We start from the raw sequence: 26,210 nt of genomic DNA, 5'->3' as shown, positions 1-26,210 counted from the left end.
TTGGTAACAAAACACAGAGCTGTCAATTGAGCACTAGAAATAGAAGCCAAAACTTCTTACACTTGTTGAAAAACTGCAGTCACAGTAGTTGGAACTGTTCAGAGTTTGCAGGAGAGTACTTGGAGAATTGAAACATTGGAAGGTGGTTCTCTCTTAGAAAGGGCGCTGGACCAGGAATCATAAAGATCTGAGACCTGGTCCTGACTGTTACTAACTTGTAATCTCAGAGGACAGTCACTAACTACGACACCATGCACCTTATTTGGATTAGATTCCTTATTTGGAAAAGTATGGGTGGGGGGACTTAAGAAATTCTAAGATTCCTTCCACCTTCCAGAATATGATGATTCGTTAGTCTATGACTATATATAGAAGGAGAAAGATATTTATAACCCCTATGCTAAATGGGAAAATGCAAAAAATGATTCACTTTTTGCTACTTTGTATTTTCGTATTTTGTCTTTTGCCTCACTACTTTGACCCCAAGGTTAAGGGAAAATGAGAAAAAATGGCCTCCCAATACTTGATAGAAAATCAAACAGTTCTCAGCCAACAATTATTTTTGGAGAGACTATAACTCTTACATTAGCTCCATCCACAGCTACACTGTCATCATGTTCTAAGAAGACTTGATCACATGCCACCCGTGTCTTTGGACAAATTCATAAAATGAAATTAAAATTGTTATCATTTGAGATCCAGGCCGAAGCTGGAATGAAAAAGGAAAATATAAAAAATAATGATTTTGATGATCATTTCAAAGCGATGCTGTGAGAACCAGATGTGATTTCCCGCCAGCATCTGAGAGGCCTGACTTTTTCCTACACGATAGACTGGTAATCAAAATGAAAGTCAACAATGCTGAAACATATACAGATAGAGCGAGGTACAAATTGTATAGTAGAATACAGCAACTTGTTTCTAGATATTACAAAAGTCCTAAATGGCTTTTTTTTTAAATCTAGTTTTGACAGTTTTATAAGTCTAAACACCCTTTGCAGGATACCTGAGGAGAGAGAGGTGTATCTGATGTGTATATTTTTACCTTTTCAAAATTACCATTGTTCCCCTTTCCCATCCTCTTCCAAGTTATACAGTTTTCCCCTTTTGCACGTTTTAATGAAACCCCTCCACAAGCACTGTCAGAAATAATGACAGTGTTTATTCCAGAGAATGGCAAACTTGTCAAAATGATACTACAGTGAGAACCCTTAACTGGGTAAATCACTATCGATATCACATGGATTCATTTCTGAAGGTGACATCACTGATCGTGTGAAAATTCTCCAGGATCATTAATACAGACAATTATAGGATGATAGGGCAGTGCATAGAGTTTGTTCACAGTCTATGAATAAGACCGAGGGGTTAATGAATGTCTGTTTAACTGCCAGGCACGTGCTATCAGTTCAGAGACATTTCTTGTCAATTTTGAACCTAAAAAGAAGTGAGTATCTGACTACGGAGTGGACACCAAGCCTTAGAAGGAAGGCTTTCCCAGAAGGAAGGTGGAATGGATCCTCCTTTTGCTGCATTGATGTTTGCTTTAGTTGAGCACAGCCAACATCATCTGTGTTTTTCTGAACAACTACAACTCACGACTTTTTATACTGTCTTGAATTCCTTGATAGAAGTTGGAGATGCAGCCAATATTTTTAAACTGTTGTATTTCTCAGGGCACCTGGGTGGCTCAGTCGGTTAAGCATCCGACTTTAGCTTAAGTCATGATCTCACCTTTGGTGAGTTCGAGCCCCGTGTCAGGCTCTGTGCTGACAGCACAGAGCCTGGACCTTCTTCAGATTCTGTGTCTCCTTCTCTCTGCCCTCTCTCATTTATATTCTGTCTTTCTCTGTGTCTCAAAAATAAATAAATGAACAAACAAACATTGAAAAAAAAAGTTTTAACTGCTGTATTTCTCAAAAACTCACCCAGAGTTTAAACTGATGCAACTTTCAGAAGACCAATTAGCATTATCTGTAAAATTTCAAATGCACATACCTTCTAGCCCAGTAGTTCTACTGCTGATCCTTTGAAAAAATTCATTAATATATAAAAAGATGTTCAATACAGAATTCACTCAGCAAATGCTTACTGTTCCAGACACTATTCTAAGCACTGGAGATAAGGCAGTGAGCACATGACACAAAGACCCTTGCCCTAGCAGGGCTTACATATGACTGGAAGGAGACAGACAATAGACAATATACATAATAAATAGGAAATTATATAGAGGGCTAGAAAGTGTAAGTCTCTGAGAAACACAAAGTGGAGTAGGGAGCACAGGTTAAGGTTTTAAAATGGTGGTGAGGGACAGGTCTCAGGGAGGTGATAACGGAGCAAAGACCTGAAGGAGGTGAGGGAGTTGGCCGGGCATATATGAAAAACTTAAAACGCCTCAAGTATCCATCCACAGAGCATGTTAGCTATTTGGATGTAGTGCAATGTAGATGTTCGGAAGAATAATCTATGCAACCATTAAGCTTTTTTTTAAGGCTTATTTATTTTTCTAGAGAGAGAGACAGAGCACAAGAGAGGGAGGAACAGAGAGAGAGGGAGGCACAGAATCTGAAGCAGGCTCCAGGCTCGCAGCTGTCAGCACAGAGCCTGACATGGGGTTTGAATTCACGAACCGTGAGATCTTACCTGAGCCAAAATCAAGAGTCAGACGCTTAACTGACCGAGCCACCTAGGCGCCCCTCTATGCAACCATTAAAAAGAATGAGGTAGGGGCACCTGGGTGGCTCAGTCGGTTAAGCGTCCAAGTCTTAATTTTGGGTCAGGTCGTGATCTCACGGTTCGTGAGTTCGAGCCCAGCGTCGGGCTCTGCACTGACAGCACAGAGCCTGCTTGGGATTCTCTCTCTCCCTGTCTCTCTCTTATTCCTCTGCTCGTGTGCTGTCTCTCTCAAAATAAATAAATAAACACTGAAAAAAACAAAAAAACAAAAAAGAATGAGGCAGATGAGTGTTGTAGGTCAGATGCCTGGGGGAGACACAGGCAGAAGTTAGACTGTGGGAGTTCCACTGTGAAGTGCTCTCAGGATCAAGCCTTGCAGGAGAGTGAAGGATTGGGAAGCAGAACTGGGCCATCAGAGAAGCTGAACTGCAATGCAGGTTTTTCAGAGGCCTCAGTTTGTCCCCTAGGGAGCGGCGGAGGAGGTGGGGGGTAGGGTCAGGATGACTCTCCAGAGATGTCCCCCATAATGCACAGGGCACCACACTCGGCCCCCACCACCACCTGCACGTGCCGTATATTCTGAAGTAGAAGCCTGGTCCGGAACACTTCTACATAGGTATATGCTTTTTAAAAATGTTTCATGAAAAAAAATCACAAGAAACAAATAAGGGTTGTTATCTTTAGAAGGAAATGGGGGACCAGGGGCACAGAGAAGAAGGTAGGGTCACTTAAAGTCTTTCAAGGGCTCCAAGCACTTTTCCTTTTTGAAGTTCTTCTTGTATCACAGCAAATGTAATGAAACACAGCCATATGCCTCATTAAATATATAATTTACAGGGGCGCCTGGGTGGCTCAGTCAGGTTAGTATCTGACTCTTGATTTCAGCTCAGGTCGAGATCTCATGGTTTGTGGGATCGAGCTCCACGTCAGGCTCTGTGCTGACAGTGTGGAGCCTGCTTGGGATTCTCTCTCTCAACCTCTCCTTCTGCCCCTCCTCCTCTTGTGCTCAAGTACTCGCTCTCTCGCTCGCTCTCTCTCAAAAATAAAATAAACATTAAAAACTTCTAAAGTAAATAAATACATAATTTACATATGACTATGTAAGAGTTGAATTCATTTGAACTGTAGCTGACCCATTGACCTAATAGCACATTTTGAATACATTTAAGTAAGTATTGATTAATTTCTATTTCCAATTTGCATATTTTCCTTTCTGTCTTTTAGAAGCAACATTTTTTTTCAGGTCTTAAACATTTCCATAGGCTTTTATAAGCTCATAGACTCTACTGTCTATTATGTTAGTAAGTCACCAGAAGTAGTCTAGGGAGAAAGAGGCTGGCCCACCTTCTGTTGTCTGTGATTCTAAACTCTTTGAATTTGGTCATATAAATGTTTTTGTTTTAAAAATCAACGAGATATATCAGGAAAGTGAAATTATGAGGTTTTTTTTAAGTTTCTTTTATATATATCCATTTCTTAAAAACAAAGAAATGGAAAAGAAGGAAACATTGTATTAAAAATTAAAATAGGGGGAGTCCTCTGAATGAGTTAGCTGGTCCCCTGCGTGCATGGGCTTTACCATATGGGACCAGTAGAAAGTACTCATGGAGGGGCACCTGGGTGGCTCAGTTGGTTAAGTGTCTGACTTTGGCTCAGGTCATAATCTCAAGGTTCATGAGTTCAAGCCCCACATCGGGCTCTTTGCTGTCTGTGCAGAGTCCACTTCGGATCCTATGTCTCCCTCTTTCTCTACCCCTCCTGGCTCACACTCGGTCTCTCAAAAATAAATAAACATTAAAAAAAAAAAAAAAGAAGAAGAAAGAAAATACTTGTAGAGTTAGCCAGTCATCCAGGGTGCTGCAGAGAACTACTCTTGCTTCCCTAAGTTACCTCTTGGCAACAAATTAGTTTCTTCCTCCACAAAGAGGGGAGACCTGGCTTTAATGGGTTTTAATCTTGGTAGAACTCACAAAATAATGGCTTGATGATATCATGTGCTTTTTGAGGGGAAAAAAAATTAAACTGCATGTATAAGATAACACCACACAGCATCTAGGATCTGTGCCTGCACAGCATGGGGATGATTCTAAAAACATCACACCTGCCAACCCCTGACTGAAAGGGGCAGAATTAGAAGAAGATTTCACTCCAGAAGTGGCCTTTGCCTTGCTGTCTAGTCAAAGTAAGGGAAGTCCAGTAATTTTAGCATAAGCTAGTTTTTTAAAAATAAAAAATCAAGGATCTGATTTCCAAGAAGTTATAGAAATGGGACTAAAATGACATCTAGTCCACTGTAAATGGCATATAAAACCTTCGTAATATAGCATAGTGGTTAAGTGTGTAAATTCTAGAGTTAGGGCTGGGTTCAAAACCTGCCTCTGCAAGTTTGGGACCATGGGCAAATTATTTCATGTCACCAATATCTCAGTTTTCTCCATTGTGAAACAGGCATAATAGTATCCCTTATCTCATAGTCAGAAGATTAAATGAGATAATTTACTTTACTAGAAATAACTAGTCCAGTGCCTGGGACATAGTAAGTGTTCAAAAAATGTTGGCCGATACCAAGGGTATCATGTATTTCTCCTTGGTGATTTTATAGAACCCTGGGAGATAGATGTTACAATCCCCCTTTCAAAGAAGACACAACAGTAGAGACTCAGAGGTTAAGTAACTCATGTAGATCACACAACTAATAAATGATGGAACCAAAATTCTCCACAAGACTCCAGACTCCTAAGTTTAAGATGTTTACCACTAGGGTATAGGTGAGAAATTAAACACCAGCCAATCATTTAACATTTGCTTTAAAATGATACCATATCACAGCATATGTACAACATTATTTTATTTTTCATTTATTTATTTATTTTTTATTAGAGAGAGAGAGAGAGAGCAGGGGAGAGGGGCAGAAGGAGAGAGAGAAAATATTAAGCAGTCTCCATGCTCAGCTCCAGAGCCAGTCACGGGACTTGATCCTACAACCCTGGAACCATTCCCTGAGCCAAAATCAAGGTGGGGTGCTCCACTGGCTGAGCCACCCAGGTGCCTCATTGTATAACATTCTTATCTTCTTTGCAATATTCACCTATTTTTGCTGCAATAAGTCCAGGGGTAAAGGATATTCCATCTTTAGACCCATGGAATTTGAAGGAATTTTATTTCTTTGAGGATACTTAGGGTTCACAATGAAGTGTGAGGAATCCATGATTATACACTATAGTATTATTCGTATTTGTTGTTGTTGTTGTTTTTCTGCTATTGGTAGAACCTAATCAGTATCTCTGAGAATGAATCACTCACAGTCAAAAGGCAAAAATGATTCCATATATTACTTCCTTGTTCTGGGCACTAGATGTCACACTAAGTAAAGTTTTAGAAGTTATTCTTCAAAGTAGGGTGTGGCATCATTAAACCTTATCTGTGAAGAACCATAGCTTTCTGATTTTAGTAGAATGCACTAATGATGTACTTTCACTAACAAAAGAATTCAGAAAGAATTGTTTATCAGAAAATATAATTGGGACAAACTTAAATATGTGCAATTCTTTGTATATCAATTATACAAAGGAAAGCTGTGGGCAGTATTGGGCGGGGGGGTATGGATGGGTGTGTGTGTGTGTGTAAGTGAGTGTGTGCATAGGTGTGGGTGTGTGGGTGTTTAGGTATGTGGGTGTGTGAGTGAGTGTGGGTGTATAGGTGTGTGTGTGTGTAGGTGTGTGTGTGTACATGAGTGTGGGTGTATAGGTGTGTGTGTGTGTGTGTGTGTATGAGTAGCTGGAGTAGCAACGTAGTGTCATGTGTATTAAACAGACACATCCCATTTATCTGAACACAAAAATGGTATTTCCTTCCAGAAACAAAGTAACTTTTCTAGAGGCAATTTATGCGGACATACCCCTAATCATGTATGTTCTGAGATGGTGAGAAGCTGTTCTTCCCTAGGAAAAGAATCAGAGATGGTCCTCACGTGAAAGGGGTATAAAAGGTGAAATAGGAGATAATGACAGTGTGGTCCATTAAATCCTGCATGTTCTCGAGGAAGGATGTGGAATCATCTTTCTTATATGGCTTTCTCAAAGAAAATGTAGCAGACTCCTCCCTGTCTTCTCCAACTCAGTTATGCCTTTATGTTAGCCCTCAGAAATCTCAATGAGAATCCTATTTGAGATTTGTATGTATATTCTTTCCTTTTGGAAAATATGTGTGTTTTTAAAATATGGCAAGTAATATGGACTCATACGTAAATAGGCTAGATGGTATCTTGTAACTTGAAGGTGTGACTGAAACTTCAATAAATTTCCATTGAAATGCTTGGAATTTACCAGAAGCTAAAGAGAATGAGTTCAAGCCTTAGTTTTAGCAGTTATAGGTCATGTTTGTTCCAAGTAACTTGATAATGAATTTGAACTGTATCTAATGAGCTGCGCATGAATATAGACATATGTTTCTTGTGAAATTAATGTTTTAAACATTGTAAATAATGTTATTTAAGTTTCCCTGTTTTCTAGATAGTGTATAATGACAGGTGGTTTCCACTGGATGTAATTAGTCCTCTGGTAAATATTAGTGCCCTGATTATGTTAAGATCACTCTGATAAATAAAGTTACAACTGATAAAACACTACTATTTGGGTTTGGGAGTCATCTGTGTCTTTCTCTTATTCAGGAGATGGACAGTGGGTCATTTTAATGGTGCTTTCTAAGACTAGGTGGTTCTCTTTGGCTCTCAAATCCTGCCATGACTTGGGATTTTTTTTCCCCCACATATTAATATTGCTGCTGCCTTTGGTTTTAGCAACCTGATGTTGCCTGGGTCCCTGGTGAAATCGTTTTCCCTTTCTTCCTGCGATGCTAAGGGGGAGGTGAGTGCTGGGACAGTGGCATCCCAGGCTGTTTCTCCAAAAGAACTCAAAAAGCCATTTTAGGACAGTCAGTAGACCATTAATTTTTGTGTTCAGTGGGAACTTGAGAAAAGCTGTGGTTCATCATGGGGGCCTCTAAGGAGAAAAATTAATTGCTCCAGAATAAAATGTAGCCAAGACTATTTCTCTGTCAGGCCAGGGGTTGTTTGTGTGTGTGGCACACAGTGCTTGGATGAAGAGGCCAGCTCTGTGTTTACCAAATAGTTATTGAACACCCACTGTGCTGGGCTCTGGAGACTATAGGCATCTTGGCCCTGCTCAGATGGCGTAAAGCCAGTGTCCTTCAGCCTGGCCGACGACTGTAGGAGCTTGCATGCGGACCGTTACTGCTTAGGACAACGGGCAGAGCCACTGGGTGCTCTTCCTGGTTTGCTCACTGATTGGACTTTTGATTTTGACATGTCAGCTCCAGACCTTGCACTCTCCGCACTGAAAGAATGACTAACACTTTGAAAGAGCATGCTGGGCCTCACCCGATTTCAGTTCGGTGACTATTAATTGAGTGTCTGTGACTGGGCTAGGCCTGCAAGGAATTCAAAACTGAATGATGCATGCCTGTTTTGAGGAGTTTAGAAAAGAGTAAAGAGGAAAAGACAGGGATCCTATTCACAGATATCTTGGATTTGGAATCCCAGGTTGCTAAGCAGACCGTCTGAGAAACAAATGAGAGGGATTGCAAAGTCCATGCTGTTAACCACTACATGCTCTTACAACCGGGGTATACGCCTACAGCTTACAACAGCTCTGGAACATGAGCTATCGAATTGCAGACCGTGGGTTTCTATTGTATTGGGAACGGTATTTTTATTTCCTGGCAGGTCATGGATTGACAGCAGTCAAGGAAAAAGCAGGAGCCACACTACGGATTCATGGTGTAAACTCCAGCTCTTCTGAAGGGGCCCAACCTGATACCGAAAGTGGAGTCCCTCAAAGTGAGCGATCTGTTTATCTGGGGGCTTCTTGGACTTCAGCCGTATCGCACTATGTGCGCAAATAGATTTCTAAGTTCGGATCAGTAGACTGAACTCTAAGAGGATGTTTCTCTCCTTACTAGCAGATGTGGCCACAGATCAGAGTCCCACAGAAAGCCCACCCACTTCTCCCTCATCCGGGTCTCGGGGCATGCTGTCCGCCATCACCAATGTGGTTCAAAACACAGTAAGTGGTTAGCTGCTTCCTCTGATTTCCCTGGTCTCTCCCAGCGCCTTCTTTTGATATCTGTGTTTACCCGTGACCTAGATACATCAGAGAAAAGATGGTCTTGCTCATAACTTTGGACTATGGTTTTGTTATGCTTTCTCCTACAGAGTAGGCGTAACCTTGGCACCAAAATAATAAGAGCAAATGAAATACATTTTATGTTTAAAAGAAAGGACTGCTCAGAAGGAACGTTTTCAGTCTGCTGTAACAGTGTCCTTTCCAACAGCTGCAAGGACAGCCTCCGGCTGGGGAGGAGAGAGGGCTCTTTCTTAGAGCTGAGACAGCTGGTTTTCTTCGATGGTCTATGTTTCTTAATCTTCAATTTGAAGATTATAAAGCCATTCAGATACAAAAAAAAAACAAAACAAATGCTGGTAAGGAATTGGAAACAACATCCCGAGATGTTTCTGAAGTGTTTCCAGATAACTAAGACCAACATTCTTCCCCCATCTTAACCTCCCATTCCTACTCTCCCCATTCCTTAAATAACCCTAAGTTTATCCCCTGCCCCAGATCCCTGTCTGCCTCTTCAAGAAGCTTATTACTGGCAGCAAAACACTGATGAATAATGAAAAAGCGGGGAGGCACCCCAGATGAGATGATACAGCTAGCCGGTCTTCAGTGTCAGGAAGAAAAGGTTTCTTTTCTGCTGTGTAAAAACCAACCAACTACTTTTTCTAGAAGTATAGTTGATGTCCAATTTATTCATTCATTCATTTAAAAAACAAAAAGGTGGGGGCACCTGGGTGGCTCAGTCGGTTAAGCGTCTGACTTTGGCTCAGGTCATGATCTCACCGTTGGTGAGTTCGATCCCTGTGTCAGGCTCTGTGCTGACAGCTCAGAATCTGGAGCCTGCTTGGGATTCTCTCTCTCTATCTCTCTCTCCCTCTCTCTCTCTCCCTCTCTCTCTCTCTCTCTCTCTCTGCCCCTCCCTTGCTCACGCTCTGTCTCTCTCAAAAATAAACATTAAAAAAAACTTAAAAGAAAAAAAGGTAATCAGCCCTCACTATGTGCCAGGAACTATGCTAGATGCTGGGCATATGTGGACAAACAAGAGGGCACAACATCCTGGAAGACACAGCCAACTCAAAGGCGAGTACAGTGCAATGTGGGAAGAAGAGGAAGCCGTAGACACACATGTGAAGTCGTCTTACCGGACTTTGGGGTCAGAGCATGCCAGAATTAGAAAATGCGTGCTCTCCTCCTTGCAACTCAAGGCCCTCTAGACTAAGTAGGCTGAATGAGAAGCAGGAAATGTGTTTTAGGAGTCAAACAGCAACACATGTCCAGTATGCCTACATGTGGAGGGGGTCAGGTTGGGGATGGGGCGGAGCTCTTTCATATCCCTGGTTATAAGAAATGAGTTCATCGTCTCCCTGAGTGACAGCACAGGGCACTCTGAGTTTGTCTTCAGCACCCTCAATTCCTTTCTGTGTTCTCTCCTACCTTCTGGTACTTTCTTTTCCCAAGTTCCAGACACTCCCACCAGCTTTGCCTTTAATCAAAGTCTCCATGTCCTTCTTTCTCCCATTTTATTCTCTACTGAATAATCCCTCGTAGAATATTAAAAGACATAAATCAAATCATGCAAAAGTATGAATTGTGATATCCCATAGTCCTTCCACAATATACGTGTGTTAAAATCTGTTTTCTGATGTGCATACTGAATGGCCCCCAAATCTGAAAACAGCGTCTAAATGTCCAAGATGGAAATGCCTACTAAAGTATATTAACTCAGCGAAGCCTAATATTGCTAATGAAGCAATAATTATGAAGATTGGAAAATGTACACAGGCAATAATATCTTAATAAAATATAATGTGTATAGTTCATGTAAGGCAGAAAAAACACAGATGTGTGCATAGTATAATTGCAGTTGTGTAGTTGAACAGAAGCTGTAAAGAAATGTAAGCAGTTCTATTTATATGAACAGTTTATGTGAGTAAATCTTGGTTGTTTTAATCTTTCTTTTTTAAGGAAAACAATGGCTGACAAGAGGATTTGCAGGATCATTGTATGATGGAACAGTTTCTTTTTTTTTTCCAATATATGAAATTTATTGTCAAACTGGTTTCCATACAACACCCAGTGCTTATCCCAAAAGGTGCCCTCCTCAATACCCATCACCCACCCTCTCCCCCTCCCACCCCCTGATGGAACAGTTTCTAAAGGCAGCCGTATATGGAAATCAACCTTATTTCATGGATATACTAATTATAGGCAGTTAATGCTAGTTTCTGAAAGTATGCAAGGGCCATCTGAAACAGCCTGAGGGTCCCATACTCCAAGGCCCTAGATTAAAGAATTTGCTAAATTGGCAAGAGTATTTGACATTTTAATAGACTGCTCCAAACAACTCTGTTACTCTGGTTAACATTCTTTCAAACAAAAACAGTAATGGGATCACCTATTAATTTCATGTCTTAGATACATATTCTATTCATACACATAGAGCCAGTAAAAATTAATCCCAAATATGCTTTGGTTTTTCCTAAGTGTCCTTTTTAAATAATATTGTATGCCCTACAAATTATATGCCATATGCCCTTCCAAGGAAAAGAAAACAGCATTAAAAGGATGTTAAATCCCTGATGAGAAAAAATTGTGACTTCATATTGATTTTAATATTTGCACATAGTGCCTTCTGCGAGTTTCTGACTGCTGTGAAATTGCAAAAGGCAAAAGCTAATCTCATGTGATTATCTCATCTGCAGGGTAAAAGCGTCTTAACGGGCGGTCTGGACGCTCTGGAATTCATCGGTAAGAAAACCATGAATGTCCTTGCAGAGAGTGACCCAGGCTTTAAGCGGACCAAGACACTCATGGAGAGAACCGTTTCCTTATCTCAGGTGGGATTATATACTTTTGCCATCCTTTCTTTCAGTCAGTAAAGTAAATACCTTTTTATTTATCTTTTTTAATAGGTATTTTAAAGCATGTGATTTAAATTCAAATGACCTAAGACAGTAGAGAATGAAAATTGAGTTTCTAATGCACCTGTTCCCCAGTCACTGGGTTCCTCATGGGAAGCAAACGCTGTTAACAGCTTCTTATGGATTCCGTCAGAATTATCATATAGCTATAGATATGGGTATAGACATAGACAGAGATACAGATACATATATACTTTTGCAGACAAATGGTAGCATGCTAACCATACCCATTTGTACCTTGCTTTTTTTTTTTTTTCTTTTTTTTTTTTTCTTTTTTTTTTTTATTTTTTATTTTTTTATTTTTTAATATATGAAATTTACTGTCAAATTGGTTTCCATACAACACCCAGTGCTCATCCCAAAAGGTGCCCTCCTCAATACCCATCACCCACCCTGCCCTCCCTCCCACCCTGCCCTCCCTCCCACCCCCCATCAACCCTCAGTTTGTTCTCAGTTTTTAACAGTCTCTTATGCTTTGGCTCTCTCCCACTCTACCCTCTTTTTTTTTTTTTTTTTTTCCTTCCCCTCCCCCATGGGTTTCTGTTATGTTTCTCAGGATCCACATAAGAGTGAAACCATATGGTATCTGTCTTTCTCTGTATGGCTTATTTCACTTAGCATCACACTCTCCAGTTCCATCCATGTTGCTACAAAAGGCCATATTTCATTTTTTCTCATTGCCACGTAGTATTCCATTGTGTATATAAACCACAATTTCTTTATCCATTCATCAGTTGATGGACATTTAGGCTCTTTCCATAATTTGGCTATTGTTGAGAGTGCCGCTATAAACATTGGGGTACAGGTGCCCCTATGCATCAGTACTCCTGTATCCCTTGGGTAAATTCCTAGCAGTGCTATTGCTGGGTCATAGGGTAGGTCTATTTTTAATTTTCTGAGGAACCTCCACACTGCTTTCCAGAGCGGCTGCACCAATTTGCATTCCCACCAACAGTGCAAGAGGGTTCCTGTTTCTCCACATCCTCTCCAGCATCTATAGTCTCCTGATTTCTTCATTTTGGCCACTCTGACTGGCGTGAGGTGGTATCTGAGTGTGGTTTTGATTTGTATTTCCCTGATAAGGAGCGACGTTGAACATCTTTTCATGTGCCTGTTGGCCATCCGGATGTCTTCTTTAGAGAAGTGTCTATTCATGTTTTCTGCCCATTTCTTCACTGGGTTATTTGTTTTTCGGGTGTGGAGTTTGATGAGCTCTTTATAGATTTTGGATACTAGCCCTTTGTCCGATGTGTCATTTGCAAATATCTTTTCCCATTCCGTTGGTTGCCTTTTAGTTTTGTTGGTTGTTTCCTTTGCTGTGCAGAAGCTTTTTATCTTCATAAGGTCCCAGTAATTCACTTTTGCTTTTAATTCCCTTGCCTTTGGGGATGTGCCGAGTAAGAGATTGCTACGGCTGAGGTCAGAGAGGTCTTTTCCTGCTTTCTCCTCTAAGGTTTTGATGGTTTCCTGTCTCACATTCAGGTCCTTTATCCATTTTGAGTTTATTTTTGTGAATGGTGTGAGAAAGTGGTCTAGTTTCAACCTTCTGCATGTTGCTGTCCAGTTCTCCCAGCACCATTTGTGAAAGAGACTGTCTTTTTTCCATTGGATGTTCTTTCCTGCTTTGTCAAAGATGAGTTGGCCATACGTTTGTGGGTCTAGTTCTGGGGTTTCTATTCTATTCCATTGGTCTATGTGTCTGTTTTTATGCCAATACCATGCTGTCTTGATGATGACAGCTTTGTAGTAGAGGCTAAAGTCTGGGATTGTGATGCCTCCTGCTTTGGTCTTCTTCTTCAAAATTACTTTGGCTATTCGGGGCCTTTTGTGGTTCCATATGAATTTTAGGATTGCTTGTTCTAGTTTCGAGAAGAATGCTGGTGCAATTTTGATTGGGATTGCATTGAATGTGTAGATAGCTTTGGGTAGTATTGACATTTTGACAATATTTATTCTTCCAATCCATGAGCAGGGAATGTCTTTCCATTTCTTTATATCTTCTTCAATTACCTGCATAAGCTTTCTATAGTTTTCAGCATACAGATCTTTTACATCTTTGGTTAGATTTATTCCTAGGTATTTGATGCTTCTTGGTGCAATTGTGAATGGGATCAGTTTCTTCATTTGTCTTTCTGTTGCTTCATTGTTAGTGTATAAGAATGCAACTGATTTCTGCACATTGATTTTGTATCCTGCAACTTTGCTGAATTCATGTATCAGTTCTAGCAGACTTTTGGTGGAGTCTATCGGATTTTCCATGTATAATATCATGTCATCTGCAAAAAGCGAAAGCTTGACTTCATCTTTGCCAATTTTGATGCCTTTGATTTCCTTTTGTTGTCTGATTGCTGATGCTAGAACTTCCAGCACTATATTAAACAGCAGCGGTGACAGTGGGCATCCCTGTCGTGTTCCTGATCTCAGGGAAAAAGCTCTCAGTTTTTCCCCGTTGAGGATGATGTTAGCTGTGGGCTTTTCATAAATGGCCTTTATGATCTTTAAGTATGTTCCTTCTATCCCGACTTTCTCAAGGGTTTTTATTAAGAAAGGGTGCTGGATTTTGTCAAAGGCCTTTTCTGCATCGATTGACAGGATCATATGGTTCTTCTCTTTTTTTTTGTTAATGTGATGTATCACGTTGATCGATTTGCGAATGTTGAACCAGCCCTGCATCCCAGGAATGAATCCCACTTGATCATGGTGAATAATTCTTTTTATATGCTGTTGAATTCGATTTGCTAGTATCTTATTAAGAATTTTTGCATCCATATTCATCAGGGATATTGGCCTGTAGTTCTCTTTTTTTACTGGGTCTCTGTCTGGTTTAGGAATCAAAGTAATACTGGCTTCATAGAATGAGTCTGGAAGTTTTCCTTCCCTTTCTATTTCTTGGAATAGCTTGAGAAGGATAGGTATTATCTCTGCTTTAAATGTCTGGTAGAACTCCCCTGGGAAGCCATCTGGTCCTGGACTCTTATTTGTTGGGAGATTTTTGATAACCGATTCAATTTCTTCGCTGGTTATGGGTCTGTTCAAGCTTTCTATTTCCTCCTGATTGAGTTTTGGAAGAGTGTGGGTGTTTAGAAATTTGTCCATTTCTTCCAGGTTGTCCAATTTGCTGGCATATAATTTTTCATAGTATTCCCTGATAATTGTTTGTATCTCTGAGGGATTGGTTGTAATCATTCCATTTTCATTCATGAATTTATCTATTTGGGTCATCTCCCTTTTCTTTTTGAGAAGCCTGGCTAGAGGTTTGTCAATTTTGTTTATTTTTTCAAAAAACCAACTCTTGGTTTCGTTGATCTGCTCTACAGTTTTTTTAGATTCTATATTTATTTCTGCTCTGATCTTTATTATTTCTCTTCTTCTGCTGGGTTTAGGCTGCCTTTGCTGTTCTGCTTCTATTTCCTTTAGGTGTGCCGTTAGATTTTGTATTTGGGATTTTTCTTGTTTCTTGAGATAGGCCTGGATTGCAATGTATTTTCCTCTCAGGACTGCCTTCGCTGCATCCCAAAGCGTTTGGATTGTTGTATTTTCATTTTCGTTTGTTTCCATATATGTTTTAATTTCTTCTCGAATTGCCTGGTTGACCCACTCATTCTTTAGTAGGGTGTTCTTTAACCTCCATGCTTTTGGAGGTTTTCCAGACTTTTTCCTGTGGTTGATTTCAAGCTTCATAGCATTGTGGTCTGAAAGTATGCATGGTATAATTTCAATTCTTGTAAACTTATGAAGGGCTGTTTTGTGACCCAGTATATGATCTATCTTGGAGAATGTTCCATGTGCACTCGAGAAGAAAGTATATTCTGTTGCTTTGGGATGCAGAGTTCTAAATATATCTGTCAAGTCCATCTGATCCAATGTATCATTCAGGGCCCTTGTTTCTTTATTGACTGTGTGTCTAGATGATCTATCCATTTCTGTAAGTGGGGTGTTAAAGTCCCCTGCAATGACCACATTCTTATCAATAAGGTTGCTTATGTTTATGAGTAATTGTTTTATATATCTGGGGGCTCGGGTATTTGGCGCATAGACATTTATAATAGTTAGCTCTTCCTGGTGGATAGACCCTGTGATTATTATATAATGCCCTTCTTCATCTCTTGTTACAGCCTTTAATTTAAAGTCTAGTTTGTCTGATATAAGTATGGCTACTCCAGCTTTCTTTTGGCTTCCAGGAGCATGATAAATAGTTCTCCATCCCCTCACTCTCAATCTAAAGGTGTCCTCAGATCTAAAATGAGTCTCTTGTAGACAGCAAATAGATGGGTCTTGCTTTTTTATCCATTCTGATACCCTATGTCTTTTAGTTGGCGCATTTAATCCATTTACATTCAGTGTTATTATAGAAAGATATGGGTTTAGAGTCATTGTGATGTCTGTATGTTTTATGCTTGTAGTGATGTCTCTGGTACTTTGTCTCACAGGATCCCCCTTAGGATCTCTTGTAGGGCTGGTTTCGTGGTGACAAATTCCTTCAGTTTTTGTTTGTTTGGGAAGACCTTTATCTCTCCTTCTATTCTAAATGACAGACTTGCTGGATAAAGGATTCTCGGCTGCATATTTTTTCTGTTTAGCACACTGTAGATATCGTGCCAAGCCTTTCTGGCCTGCCAAGTTTCAAAGGAGAGATCAGTCACGAGTCTTATAGGTCTCCCTTTATATGTGAGGGCACGTTTATCCCTTGCTGCTTTCAGAATTTTCTCTTTATCCTTGTATTTTGCCAGTTTCACTATGATATGTCGTGCAGAAGATCGATTCAAGTTACGTCTGAAGGGAGTTCTCTGTGCCTCTTGGATTTCAATGCCTTTTTCCTTCCCCAGTTCAGGGAAGTTCTCAGCTATAATTTGTTCAAGTACCCCTTCAGCACCCTTCCCTCTCTCTTCCTCCTCTGGGATACCAATTATGCGTATATTATTTTTTTTTAGTGTATCACTTAGTTCTCTAATTTTCCCCTCATACTCCTGGATTTTTTTATCTCTCTTTCTTTCAGCTTCCTCTTTCTCCATAACTTTATCTTCTAGTTCACCTATTCTCTCCTCTGCCTCTTCAAGCCGAGCCATCGTGGATTCCATTTTGTTTTGCAATTCGTTTAAAGCGTTTTTCAACTCCTCGTGACTGTTCCTTAGTCCCTCGATCTTTGTGGCAAGAGATTCTCTGCTGTCCTGTATACTGTTTTCAAGCCCAGCGATTAATTTTATGACTATTATTCTAAATTCACTTTCTGTTATATTATTTAAATCCTTTTTGATCAGTTCATTAGCTGTTGTTATTTCCTGGAGATTCTTCTGAGGGGAATTCTTCCGTTTGGTCATTTTGGAGAGTCCCTGGCGTGGTGAGGACCTGCAGTGCACTTCCCCTGTGCTGTGGTGTATAACTGGAGTTAGTGGGCGGGGCCGCAGTCCCACCCGATGTCTGCCCCCAGCCCACTGCTGGGGCCACAGTCAGACTGGTGTGTGCCTTCTCTTCCCCTCTCCTAGGGGCGGGATTCACTGTGGGGTGGCGTGTCCCGTCTGGGCTACTTGCACACTGCCAGGCTTGTGTTGCTGGGGATCTGGCGTATTGGCTGGGGTGGGTAGGCAAGGTGCACGGGGGCTGGAGGGGCAGGCTTAGCTCGCTTCTCCTTAGGTGATCCACTTCAGGAGGAGCCCTGTGGCAGCGGGAGGGAGTCAGATCCGCTGCCGGAGGTTTGGCTCCGCAGAAGCACAGAGTTGGGTGTTTGCGCGGAGTGAGCAAGTTCTCTGGCAGGAACTGGTTCCCTTTGGGATTTTGGCTGGGGGATGGGCGGGGGAGATGGCGCTGGCGCCTTTGTTCCCCGCCAAGCTGAGCTCTGCCGTCCGGGGGCTCAGCAGCTCTCCCTCCCTTTGTCCTCCAGCCTTCCCGCTTTCCGAGCAGAGCTGTTAACTTATGACCTCCCAGACGCTAAGTCGCGCTTGCTGTCAGAACACAGTCTGTCCGGCCCCTCCGCTTTTGCCAGCCAGACTCGGGGGCTCTGCTTGGCCGGCGAGCCGCCCCTCCGCCCCGGCTCCCTCCCGCCAGTCCGTGGAGCGCGCACCACCTCGCCGCCCTTCCTACCCTCTTCCGTGGGCCTCTCGTCTGCGCTTGACTCCGGAGACTCCCTTCTGCTAATCCTCTGGCGGTTTTCTGGGTTCTTTAGGCAGGTGTAGGTGGAATCTAAGTGATCGGCAGGACGCGCTGTGAGCCCCGCGTCCTCCTACGCCGCCATCTTCCGGAACCTCCCTGTACCTTGCTTTTTAATCACTTAATAATTTCTTGAAGATTATTACATTTTTGCCATTTGTCTTAGTCCACACAGGCTGCTACAACAAAATATAAGACTAGGTTTCTTATAAGCTACAAACATTGATTTCTCATAGTTCAGGAGGCTGGGAAGCCCAAGATCAAGGTGCTGGCAGATTTCAGTGTCTGGTGATGGCCCATTCCTGGTTCATAGATAGCCATCTTCTCGTCTTCTCACTGTGTCTTCACATGGTAGAAGGGGCAAGAAGCCCTGTGGGGGCTCTTTTATAAGGACACTAATCCTATTCATGAGGGCTCCACCCTCACGACCTAATCCCCTCCCAAAGGCCCTACTTCCAAATACCATCACATTGGGGATTAGGTCTCAACCTATGAATTTGGGGAGCGGGGCACCGGGGTGGCTCAGCTGGTCGTGTCCAACTTCAGCTCAGGTCATGATCTTACAGCCCTGTGAGTTTGAGCCCCATGTCAGTCTCTGCCCTGACAGCTTGGAGCCTGGAGCCTTCTTCAGATTCTGTGTCTCCCTCTCTCTCTCTCTCTGCCCCTCCCCGACTGTGTGCTTTTGCACACACGCACGCTTTCTCTCTCTCTCTCAAAAATAAATAAATAAACTTAAAAACTGAATTTTGGGGGGACACAAGCATTCGGTTGAAAGCATCATTGTATGTATTCCAGCTCTACTACTTTCTAGCCACATGACCTTGAGCAGGTTACTTAATTCTTCTGTGCCCTGGTTTACTCGCCTGTGCACTGGGTGCAACATCAATACCTACTGATAGCTTTGACGTAAAGATTCAATGAGTTGGAAGAGTACTGGACTCTTAGCAAACACTCAGGAACGGTAGTTATTGTTGTTGTATTACTCTGTGTCAATATAATAGGTGGAAATGGCATCTCCTTGGAGTTTTAATTTATAGTCCTCTTACTATGTGCAAGGATGGGCCTCTCTTCTCACACTTCAAGTTTTAAAGTTTTCCAACCCTCCTTGGGAAATACAATATGAAGAATTGAATCTGTGGCACCTGGCTTGTACAGTCGTTATGGCATGTGACTCTTGATCTTGAGGTCATGGGTTTAAGACCCATGTTGAACGTAGAGCTTACTTAAAAAAAAAAAAAAGAATTTAATCTGTTTTGCTTACCTATAGTAAAGAAGTTAAAAGTAGTATTTATTTTCTTTTCCAAGTATAAAATCCTAATAGTGAACTTGCTTTTTCAGATGGCACATGCCCAGTTCATGCTCCGCAGTGCGGACATGCTCCTGGTCCCTTCCTCCGTGACAGGCAGATACGCCAGGTCTGTCTCTGCCTTCCTGAAATCAGGAGCAGCTGATACAGCCCCAGATTTCATAAATTTCATAGGCAGGACAAACATACTTTCTCCTGGCTCAACACTAGGAAGCCACTAAGGAGCCATCACTGACATCATGTTAGTGGCAGTTCCTGAAAAGCTTTTGTTTTAAGCTATTTCCTCTGGTCTCTTCCAGAGTAACCTTCATATAACCACTCTGATATTATAGCTCAGGTCAGGACTTGGCAGGATCATCTAAACCACCAGCCTACCGATCCTGCAAAAGAAAATACATTTGTACTAATCAGATAATTAATACCAGATATTGCAAAATGAAAATGAGACTAAAACACCAACCCCCAAGGATCGATGTGGCTAAGAGCAAAAAAATCTAACTTTCGCTCCTGCAGCGTGAATGTCCCTGTTCAGGGACTCTCTAGATAGCTCTTTTCTGAGTCCATATCTTGTGGATCTGCCGTCCTAAAATCTTTACTTCCAGCCTCATAGAAGGGGAAGGAATATGGGAGGGCCAGGTAGGTAGGACACTTTAGGACTTCTCCCTGGAAGTGATATACGTCACTTTACCCTCATTCCTTTGGCCACAACTTCCACAGAGTCTACTTAATTCAACTCAAGGGGCTGAGAAATATACTTCAGCTATGTGTCTAGGATAGAAAGGGTGTTTGGTTAGCATGTAGGAATATTGTTGCCACAGGACTTATATATAAAATTTATATAGATACATACGTACATACTATATATTATATATACACATGTACCTACATATAAGCCTATATATGTGTCTATATATAAGTATATATGTATAGATATAAATTCCATTCTAGTTAAGAAGGTGATAATGTGGGGGAAATGTGACCGAGTCCAGAAACTGGCTAACTATGCTTCTTTGGCTGAAATTCACATACCTCTAAAATGGAGAATTTCAGGGCGCCTGGGTGGCTCAGTCGGTTGAGCGTCCGACTTCAGCTCAGGTCATGATCTCACAGTCCATGAGTTTGAGCCCCGCATCGGGCTCTGTGCTGACAACTCAGAGCCTGAAGCCCACTTCAGAATCTGTGGGCTCTCCCTCTGCCCCTCTTCCACTCATACTCTGTCTCTCTCTCTCTCTCTCTCAAAATAAATAAACATTAAAAAAATTTTTTTAAATCCCCAGTGGTAATTTGATGAGATTGTTTTGAAAATTTAAAATTCAGAGCTTGTACATATTAATGTTAAAGACAGATAGAGGGGAGAATTCTGTCTGCAGCCCAGTGAGTTTTTGGCTAAGCGCCTCAAGAACCCAAAAGGAGAAATGGGGTCGATTGTTTTATTGATGCACATTAAAAACCACAGTCTGTTCTTCCATGATCTTTCCCTTGTGAATTTGTGGTGGCCACTGTGTTTATGGTGCTCTCCATAGATACTAAAGAACCCTATAAACGTAATGCCCAGTAAACTTAATGAGGAATCAAATAAAAGATGCTTAGAATCACAGAAAGCAAGTGCAGGAAATTGGCAGTGACTGGGGGACTCGGTGTTCACTTTGCTCTCTTTATTTAATCAACAAAAAAAATAACTGGAGAGAAATGATCAACATGGAGAGGAACTCCATTCACAGTCCTACTTATCCAGCATCAATAAGCTAATATTCTTCTTTATACTTAGTATCTGATGAGAAATACGTTATGAGTTTATATTTTATTAATATTGTTCATCAAAGATGGTTAATAGCCACCCACATAAAATTTTTTAAAATAATGCAACTCAGATCAAAGCAGACCAGCTTATGACTGCCTTGAGGTCTGCCTGGGTGCCGAAGTTGCAGTGAACCCTATCACAATAGATTAGACTTTCCTGGTGTGCATCGATTTGCTCGTTATAGATAATCTGGATATTTTAGAAAATAAGAAAATTAGTCACACACGGAAAACACTTCAGCGGAAACCACGGTTCAGCTTCTGATGTGCTTCTTTCCAATCCTGTTCCCAGGCATAGAATTTTTGCTTTGTCTTTTCATGTATATAATGAACATGGAAAACTCAAAGTGGAATATTATGTAAAAATTGTCAGTAGGATCAATCAAAGAATCATTGTGTTAGAAATTCCCAAGTAACTAAAACCTACTCTTCACAAATACAAAGCCAGCCCTTATCTCCCCTGATTCAGGAAATGAGGCTTCCCAGCATACACCCAGGGCACAAACACTGTGTATTTCTGCAGATGTTAAGAGAAGCCAAGGAGAAAGAGAAGCAGAGGTTGGCCCAGCAGCTCACGGCCGAGAGGACCGCACACTACGGGATGCTGTTTGATGAGTATCAAGGTTTGTCACACCTGGAAGCCCTGGAAATTCTGTCCAATGAAAGTGAAAGCAAGGTATGTCAGCCCTGCTCATGTATAATACCATGTTCACTGGGGCACCTGGGTGGCTCAGTTTGTTGAACGTCTTACTCTTGATTTCAGCTCAGGTCATGATCTCAGGGTCATGAGATCGAGCCCCGTGTCAGGCTCTGTGCTGGGTGTGGAGCCTGCTTAAGATTCTCTCTCTTCTCCCTTTGCCCCTCCCCCTGCTCATGCTCTCTCTCTCTAAAAAAAAAAATAATAATAACAATAAATAAAATAAAATTCCATGTTCACTAATTTGTTTTCTTATACATGAGAGAAACTGGAAAATCTGCTGTTAAAATATCTCATGTTTAGGGCCTTGTTAGTAGTGTGCTAGGGTCACAGATATGATACAGTTTGATGACCCCTCATGCTCCATATTATTTCCTCTCTGTCCTATGCTAAGCTATTACCCCTTCCCGCCCCCAAGAAGGCCAGCAAAATAAGAGTCATCACTACCACACTTCATGGTGCCAAAGGTTGCTCAGAAACTTGCCTGTCAGGCTCCTGGCCCTGTGCTTCCTTTTGGTGATGTACCCAGACCAGCGATGCCCTACTAGGCCACATTGCCATATCCACCCAATGAAAACAAAGCAGCTGATGTTTCTTCCAGACTGCAGGGTTTTAATAGAGTTTTATGGGCTAAGTAGTGCTGTGTTCACCCATTCGTTAAAAAGCCTGGGCCACAAAAGGCAGGATTATCTTGCTGGGGGTTAAAGGTCTATTTGGGGGGCAGCTGGATGGCTCAGTTGGTTGAGCATCGGTCTTCAGCTCAGGTCATGATCTCACCATTCATGAGTTCAAACCCCATGCTGGACTCTATGCTGACAGTTCAGAGCCCAGAGCCTGCTTCAGATTCTGTGTCTCCCTCTCTCTCTACCTCTACCCTGCTCTCACTCTGTCTCTCTCTCTCAAAAATAAATAAACATTAAAAAAAAAAAAAAGTTCTATCTGGGAATGTTCCAGAATGGAAACCTGGGAATTACCTGATAGCCCTGTACATTCACATCCCCATCACTGTGATCTCAAGAAACAAAATAGAAACAGTAGAAATCAGCAGGGTTTGGGGATTTTTTTTAAAAGGATCTACATGGGGGGTGGGGGAGGGTAGTTATTGAGCAAATACTCATATGATACTTATATAGTCACTATTCTAAGTGCTTTAAAACTATTAATTCACTTAGTTATATATACAGCTCTTTTGCCTGGTGTCAGGCTGATTGTACTTTGGGGTGTTTTTCTGGCAGAGCCACAGGGTAGCACCCGCTGAACGTCCTGGGAGGGGCCATAGCTCATCTCAGTGACGTTCACTGGGGACAAGCAGGCCCCTGATGGCAAGAGGAACTTGGAAGTGAGCCTTACAGTAGAGGAGTGATTCTTAACTCTCTCTCGGCCATGTCCTCCATGTTTGCACTTGGAGGGGATACAGACATTCTTGATGCCCACCTAAGCCAGGAAACATGGCCTCTGCCCTATAAGAGGCAACCAAGAACCAAACAGGATGGAAATCCCCCTCCTTCCAGATGATTGAGTTATGTGTCACTTTTCTGTGTTCATTTCTTTTTTGTTGTTGTTATCCATGAGCCATCAGGAACAGTCTTGTGGTTAAACTGTTAAAGGGGGTAATTTTTTAAGAACAAAATCATGCCTCATATACAGTTACAAAATGAACGTGAATTAAAGAATTTATTTAGCCTCTTAATTAAATGAAAGAACCAAGCAGATATTATAATTGGTTCAGGGGAAAAGCCAACACACATATTTATGTGGAGTAAAGCAATTTTGAAACCAGTGTGCAAATAGTCATAAACCACAGGAGGTGAGGCTGTTCCTCTGCTGGACAGAATCTATTCACACGTCTATAGACTAGAATTATTTTGCACTGCTCTCAGCTCGTGCAATCCATAGAGTTGTGAAGTTGCTCCCATAGACTCAGAATCAGATAACCTGGTAACGTGTGCTCTAGAAAATGTAGTTTTCCACTGAATCACAAATCTTTCCCTATAAAAGCTGGGCTTCGAGTCAGACATTACGCCATCAAATGCCACTCAGTAGCTGTATGATTTTGGACCCATCTTACCTCAATCTCCTTATCTGTGAAATGGGATTAATAATAAAACCTACCTCATAGCAGCATTAAAGAATTAAATGAGATAATCCATGTGAAGCCAGTTGCAGCTTGCTGAATAGATAATAAGTACTCAATAAATGTTAGCTGCCTTTTTATACATGTTTGTGTATATGCGTATATAAGGTTGATGACATTTTATTTTTACGTGCATTCTTATATGTGTGTGTATGTGTGTTGTTTTAATTAAAAACATAACACGGGGGGCGCCTGGGTGGCGCAGTCAGTTAAGCGTCCGACTTCAGCCAGGTCACGATCTCGCGGTCCGTGAGTTCGAGCCCCGCGTCAGGCTCTGGGCTGATGGCTCGGAGCCTGGAGCCTGTTTCCGATTCTGTGTCTCCCTCTCTCTCTGCCCCTCCCCCGTTCATGCTCTGTCTCTCTCTGTCCCCAAAATAAAAAAAAAAAAAAAAAAAAAAATTGAAAAAAAAAAAAAAAAAAAAACATAACACGGATGTGTGGTCTCTTGTAGTTATCATAGTGGTAGAGAGATTCCATTCTGGAGAGTTCCATTGCAGCTTTCAGCTGTGAAAGAGTCCCAGGTCCTTAGAAAAGAGCCCCAAACGACTGACGTTGCTAGGAAGGAGGTTTGGTCCCTGGAGGGATGCATTTCCCTCTGTTTACACACTGTTCTACAAGCTCTGCTTTTGTTCCCCCAGCCTAGAGATTTTTATAGATGCATAGTAGGGAATGCAGAACTTTTTCTTGGATTAGTAATGCGTTACCAGGTGCTATAAAAAAAAGTCCTAAAAATATATGGGTCAAATCAGTAGGCGTTCTCCTCATTCTAGAACCGTCCAAAATGGGAGTGCCTGGTCATCAGGCAGCTTTCCTGAATTAGGGGTTCAGGAGCCACGCTCTGTCCATCTCATGGCTCCACTAGAGCCGTCCTGATGTTCACCTGCCTCAGGCAAGAATACAAATGGAGATCCTTACTGGGGTTGTCAGATTGAGCAAATAAAAATACAGGATGACAAGATAAGCTTTAACTTTTAATAAACAATGAATACTTCTTTTTAAAATGTTTTTAATGTTTATTTTTGAGAGAGAGAGAGACACACACACACAAAGTATGAGCAGGGGAGGGATAGAGAGAGAGGGAGACACAGAAGCCAAAGAGGTCTCCAGGCTCTGAGCTGTCAGCACAGAGCCTGATGCAGAGCTCGAACTCACAAATGGTGAGATCATGACCTGAGCTGAAGTCAGACGCTTAACCGACTGAGCCACCCAGGCGCCCCAACAATGAATACTTTTTTAACGTAAATATGTCCTCTGCAATATTTGAGACACACACACTAAGAAAATATTCATCATTCAAATTTAACTAGACCTCCTCTACACACCAAATTCTTGGAAGTTAAAGGAGTTTTGAAACAAACTGTTAAAAAATATATATATTCTGTCATCCTACCCTAACAAATACACTTTTATAATGACTTTGAAGGCCTGGTTCCCATTCAGACTTCTCACACTCCTCACGTTTCCATACTACCCTCCTGCCTGCTCTCGTCTCTTTATTTCCAGCTATCTCTCACTTCAAGGGCTTTATATGTACATGTGAGGATACCCTAGTTCAAGTTCCATCCACACCACTGCTAACAGCCACCTCTTAGACCTAGGGGTGCACCCTCCAGTGGATGGTCCTGCCATAAGGAGCACATCCTGAGTAGAGATCCATACAGGCTGAGGGAGGGAAACTTTAGCAACTTTAGTACCTAGAGAGTGGTTTGGAAAAAGGAGTGTGGGCTCGGGGTGGGCACATCCCTTTGGCCCTGTGGACTCCCCTGTGTCTGAGTCTAGAGCATTGGATTCTACCATCTTCTAGGCCCTCTTTGTTGTCTTTATCCCACCAGCATAAGGACAGAAAGGTGTAGAGGGTACACTCCCATTTTTTAAGAGCCTTGACCTGAAAATGATACACATCACCTCTGCTGACCTTGCTATTGGCTAAAACACAGACACATTATATGGAAATATAAGGAATTATTATCATTACTATTCTACTAGATTGACTAGGATGGCAACAGGCATGACAATGTGATATACTATAAACCTTATGAAAAAAACTAATCATTTTAATTGCTATTATACACAATAGCTCACAAGAACAGTAAGCAAGAATCTTCAAAATGGCACTCTATACTCCCTCTCAGGGAAAAGATTTACAAGGCAGACTGTCTACCCTTGTGTTCCCATCAACACTTAGCAGAATGCCAAGCATATAGTCAGCATTCTATGAATATTTATTGAGGAGCGCATGATTATTTATTATTGGATTGAAATAAAGATTCAATGCTCATCACCTTGGCATAATGGAATGAATTAGGACGAAGCAAAAGAGATACTGTAGTAGAAAGATGCTGACAATAGATTCCTTTGCTAAACAGAATCCTTTCCAAAGGATGCCCAACGCATA

At 41.6% G+C, this 26,210-nt stretch overlaps 1 protein-coding gene across 6 annotated transcripts in view; it reads left to right on the top strand.

The window, feature by feature from the left end:
• The window catches only part of FAM114A1 (family with sequence similarity 114 member A1), a 114,298-nt gene that overhangs the window by 65,857 nt on the left and 22,231 nt on the right, over nt 1-26,210 (top strand). For 2 of the 6 annotated variants that reach the window (XM_042936619.1, XM_042936620.1), the window contains exons 4-7: nt 8,420-8,533; nt 8,656-8,759; nt 11,516-11,650; nt 21,508-21,660. In XM_042936619.1, the coding sequence (XP_042792553.1) occupies nt 8,420-8,533; nt 8,656-8,759; nt 11,516-11,650; nt 21,508-21,660 (506 nt within the window). Of the gene's footprint in view, nt 1-8,419; nt 8,534-8,655; nt 8,760-11,515; nt 11,651-21,507; nt 21,661-26,210 lie in introns of those variants that run through there. The other 4 variants (XM_042936621.1, XM_042936623.1, XM_042936622.1 and 1 more) reach the window with 4 other exon arrangements.

The sequence above is a fragment of the Panthera leo genome, chromosome B1 (assembly GCF_018350215.1).
Source record: "Panthera leo isolate Ple1 chromosome B1, P.leo_Ple1_pat1.1, whole genome shotgun sequence".
Classification (NCBI taxonomy): Eukaryota; Metazoa; Chordata; class Mammalia; order Carnivora; family Felidae; genus Panthera; species Panthera leo.
The sequence above is the reverse complement of the archived record's forward strand: the minus strand, read 5'-3'. Positions and strand labels throughout refer to the sequence as shown.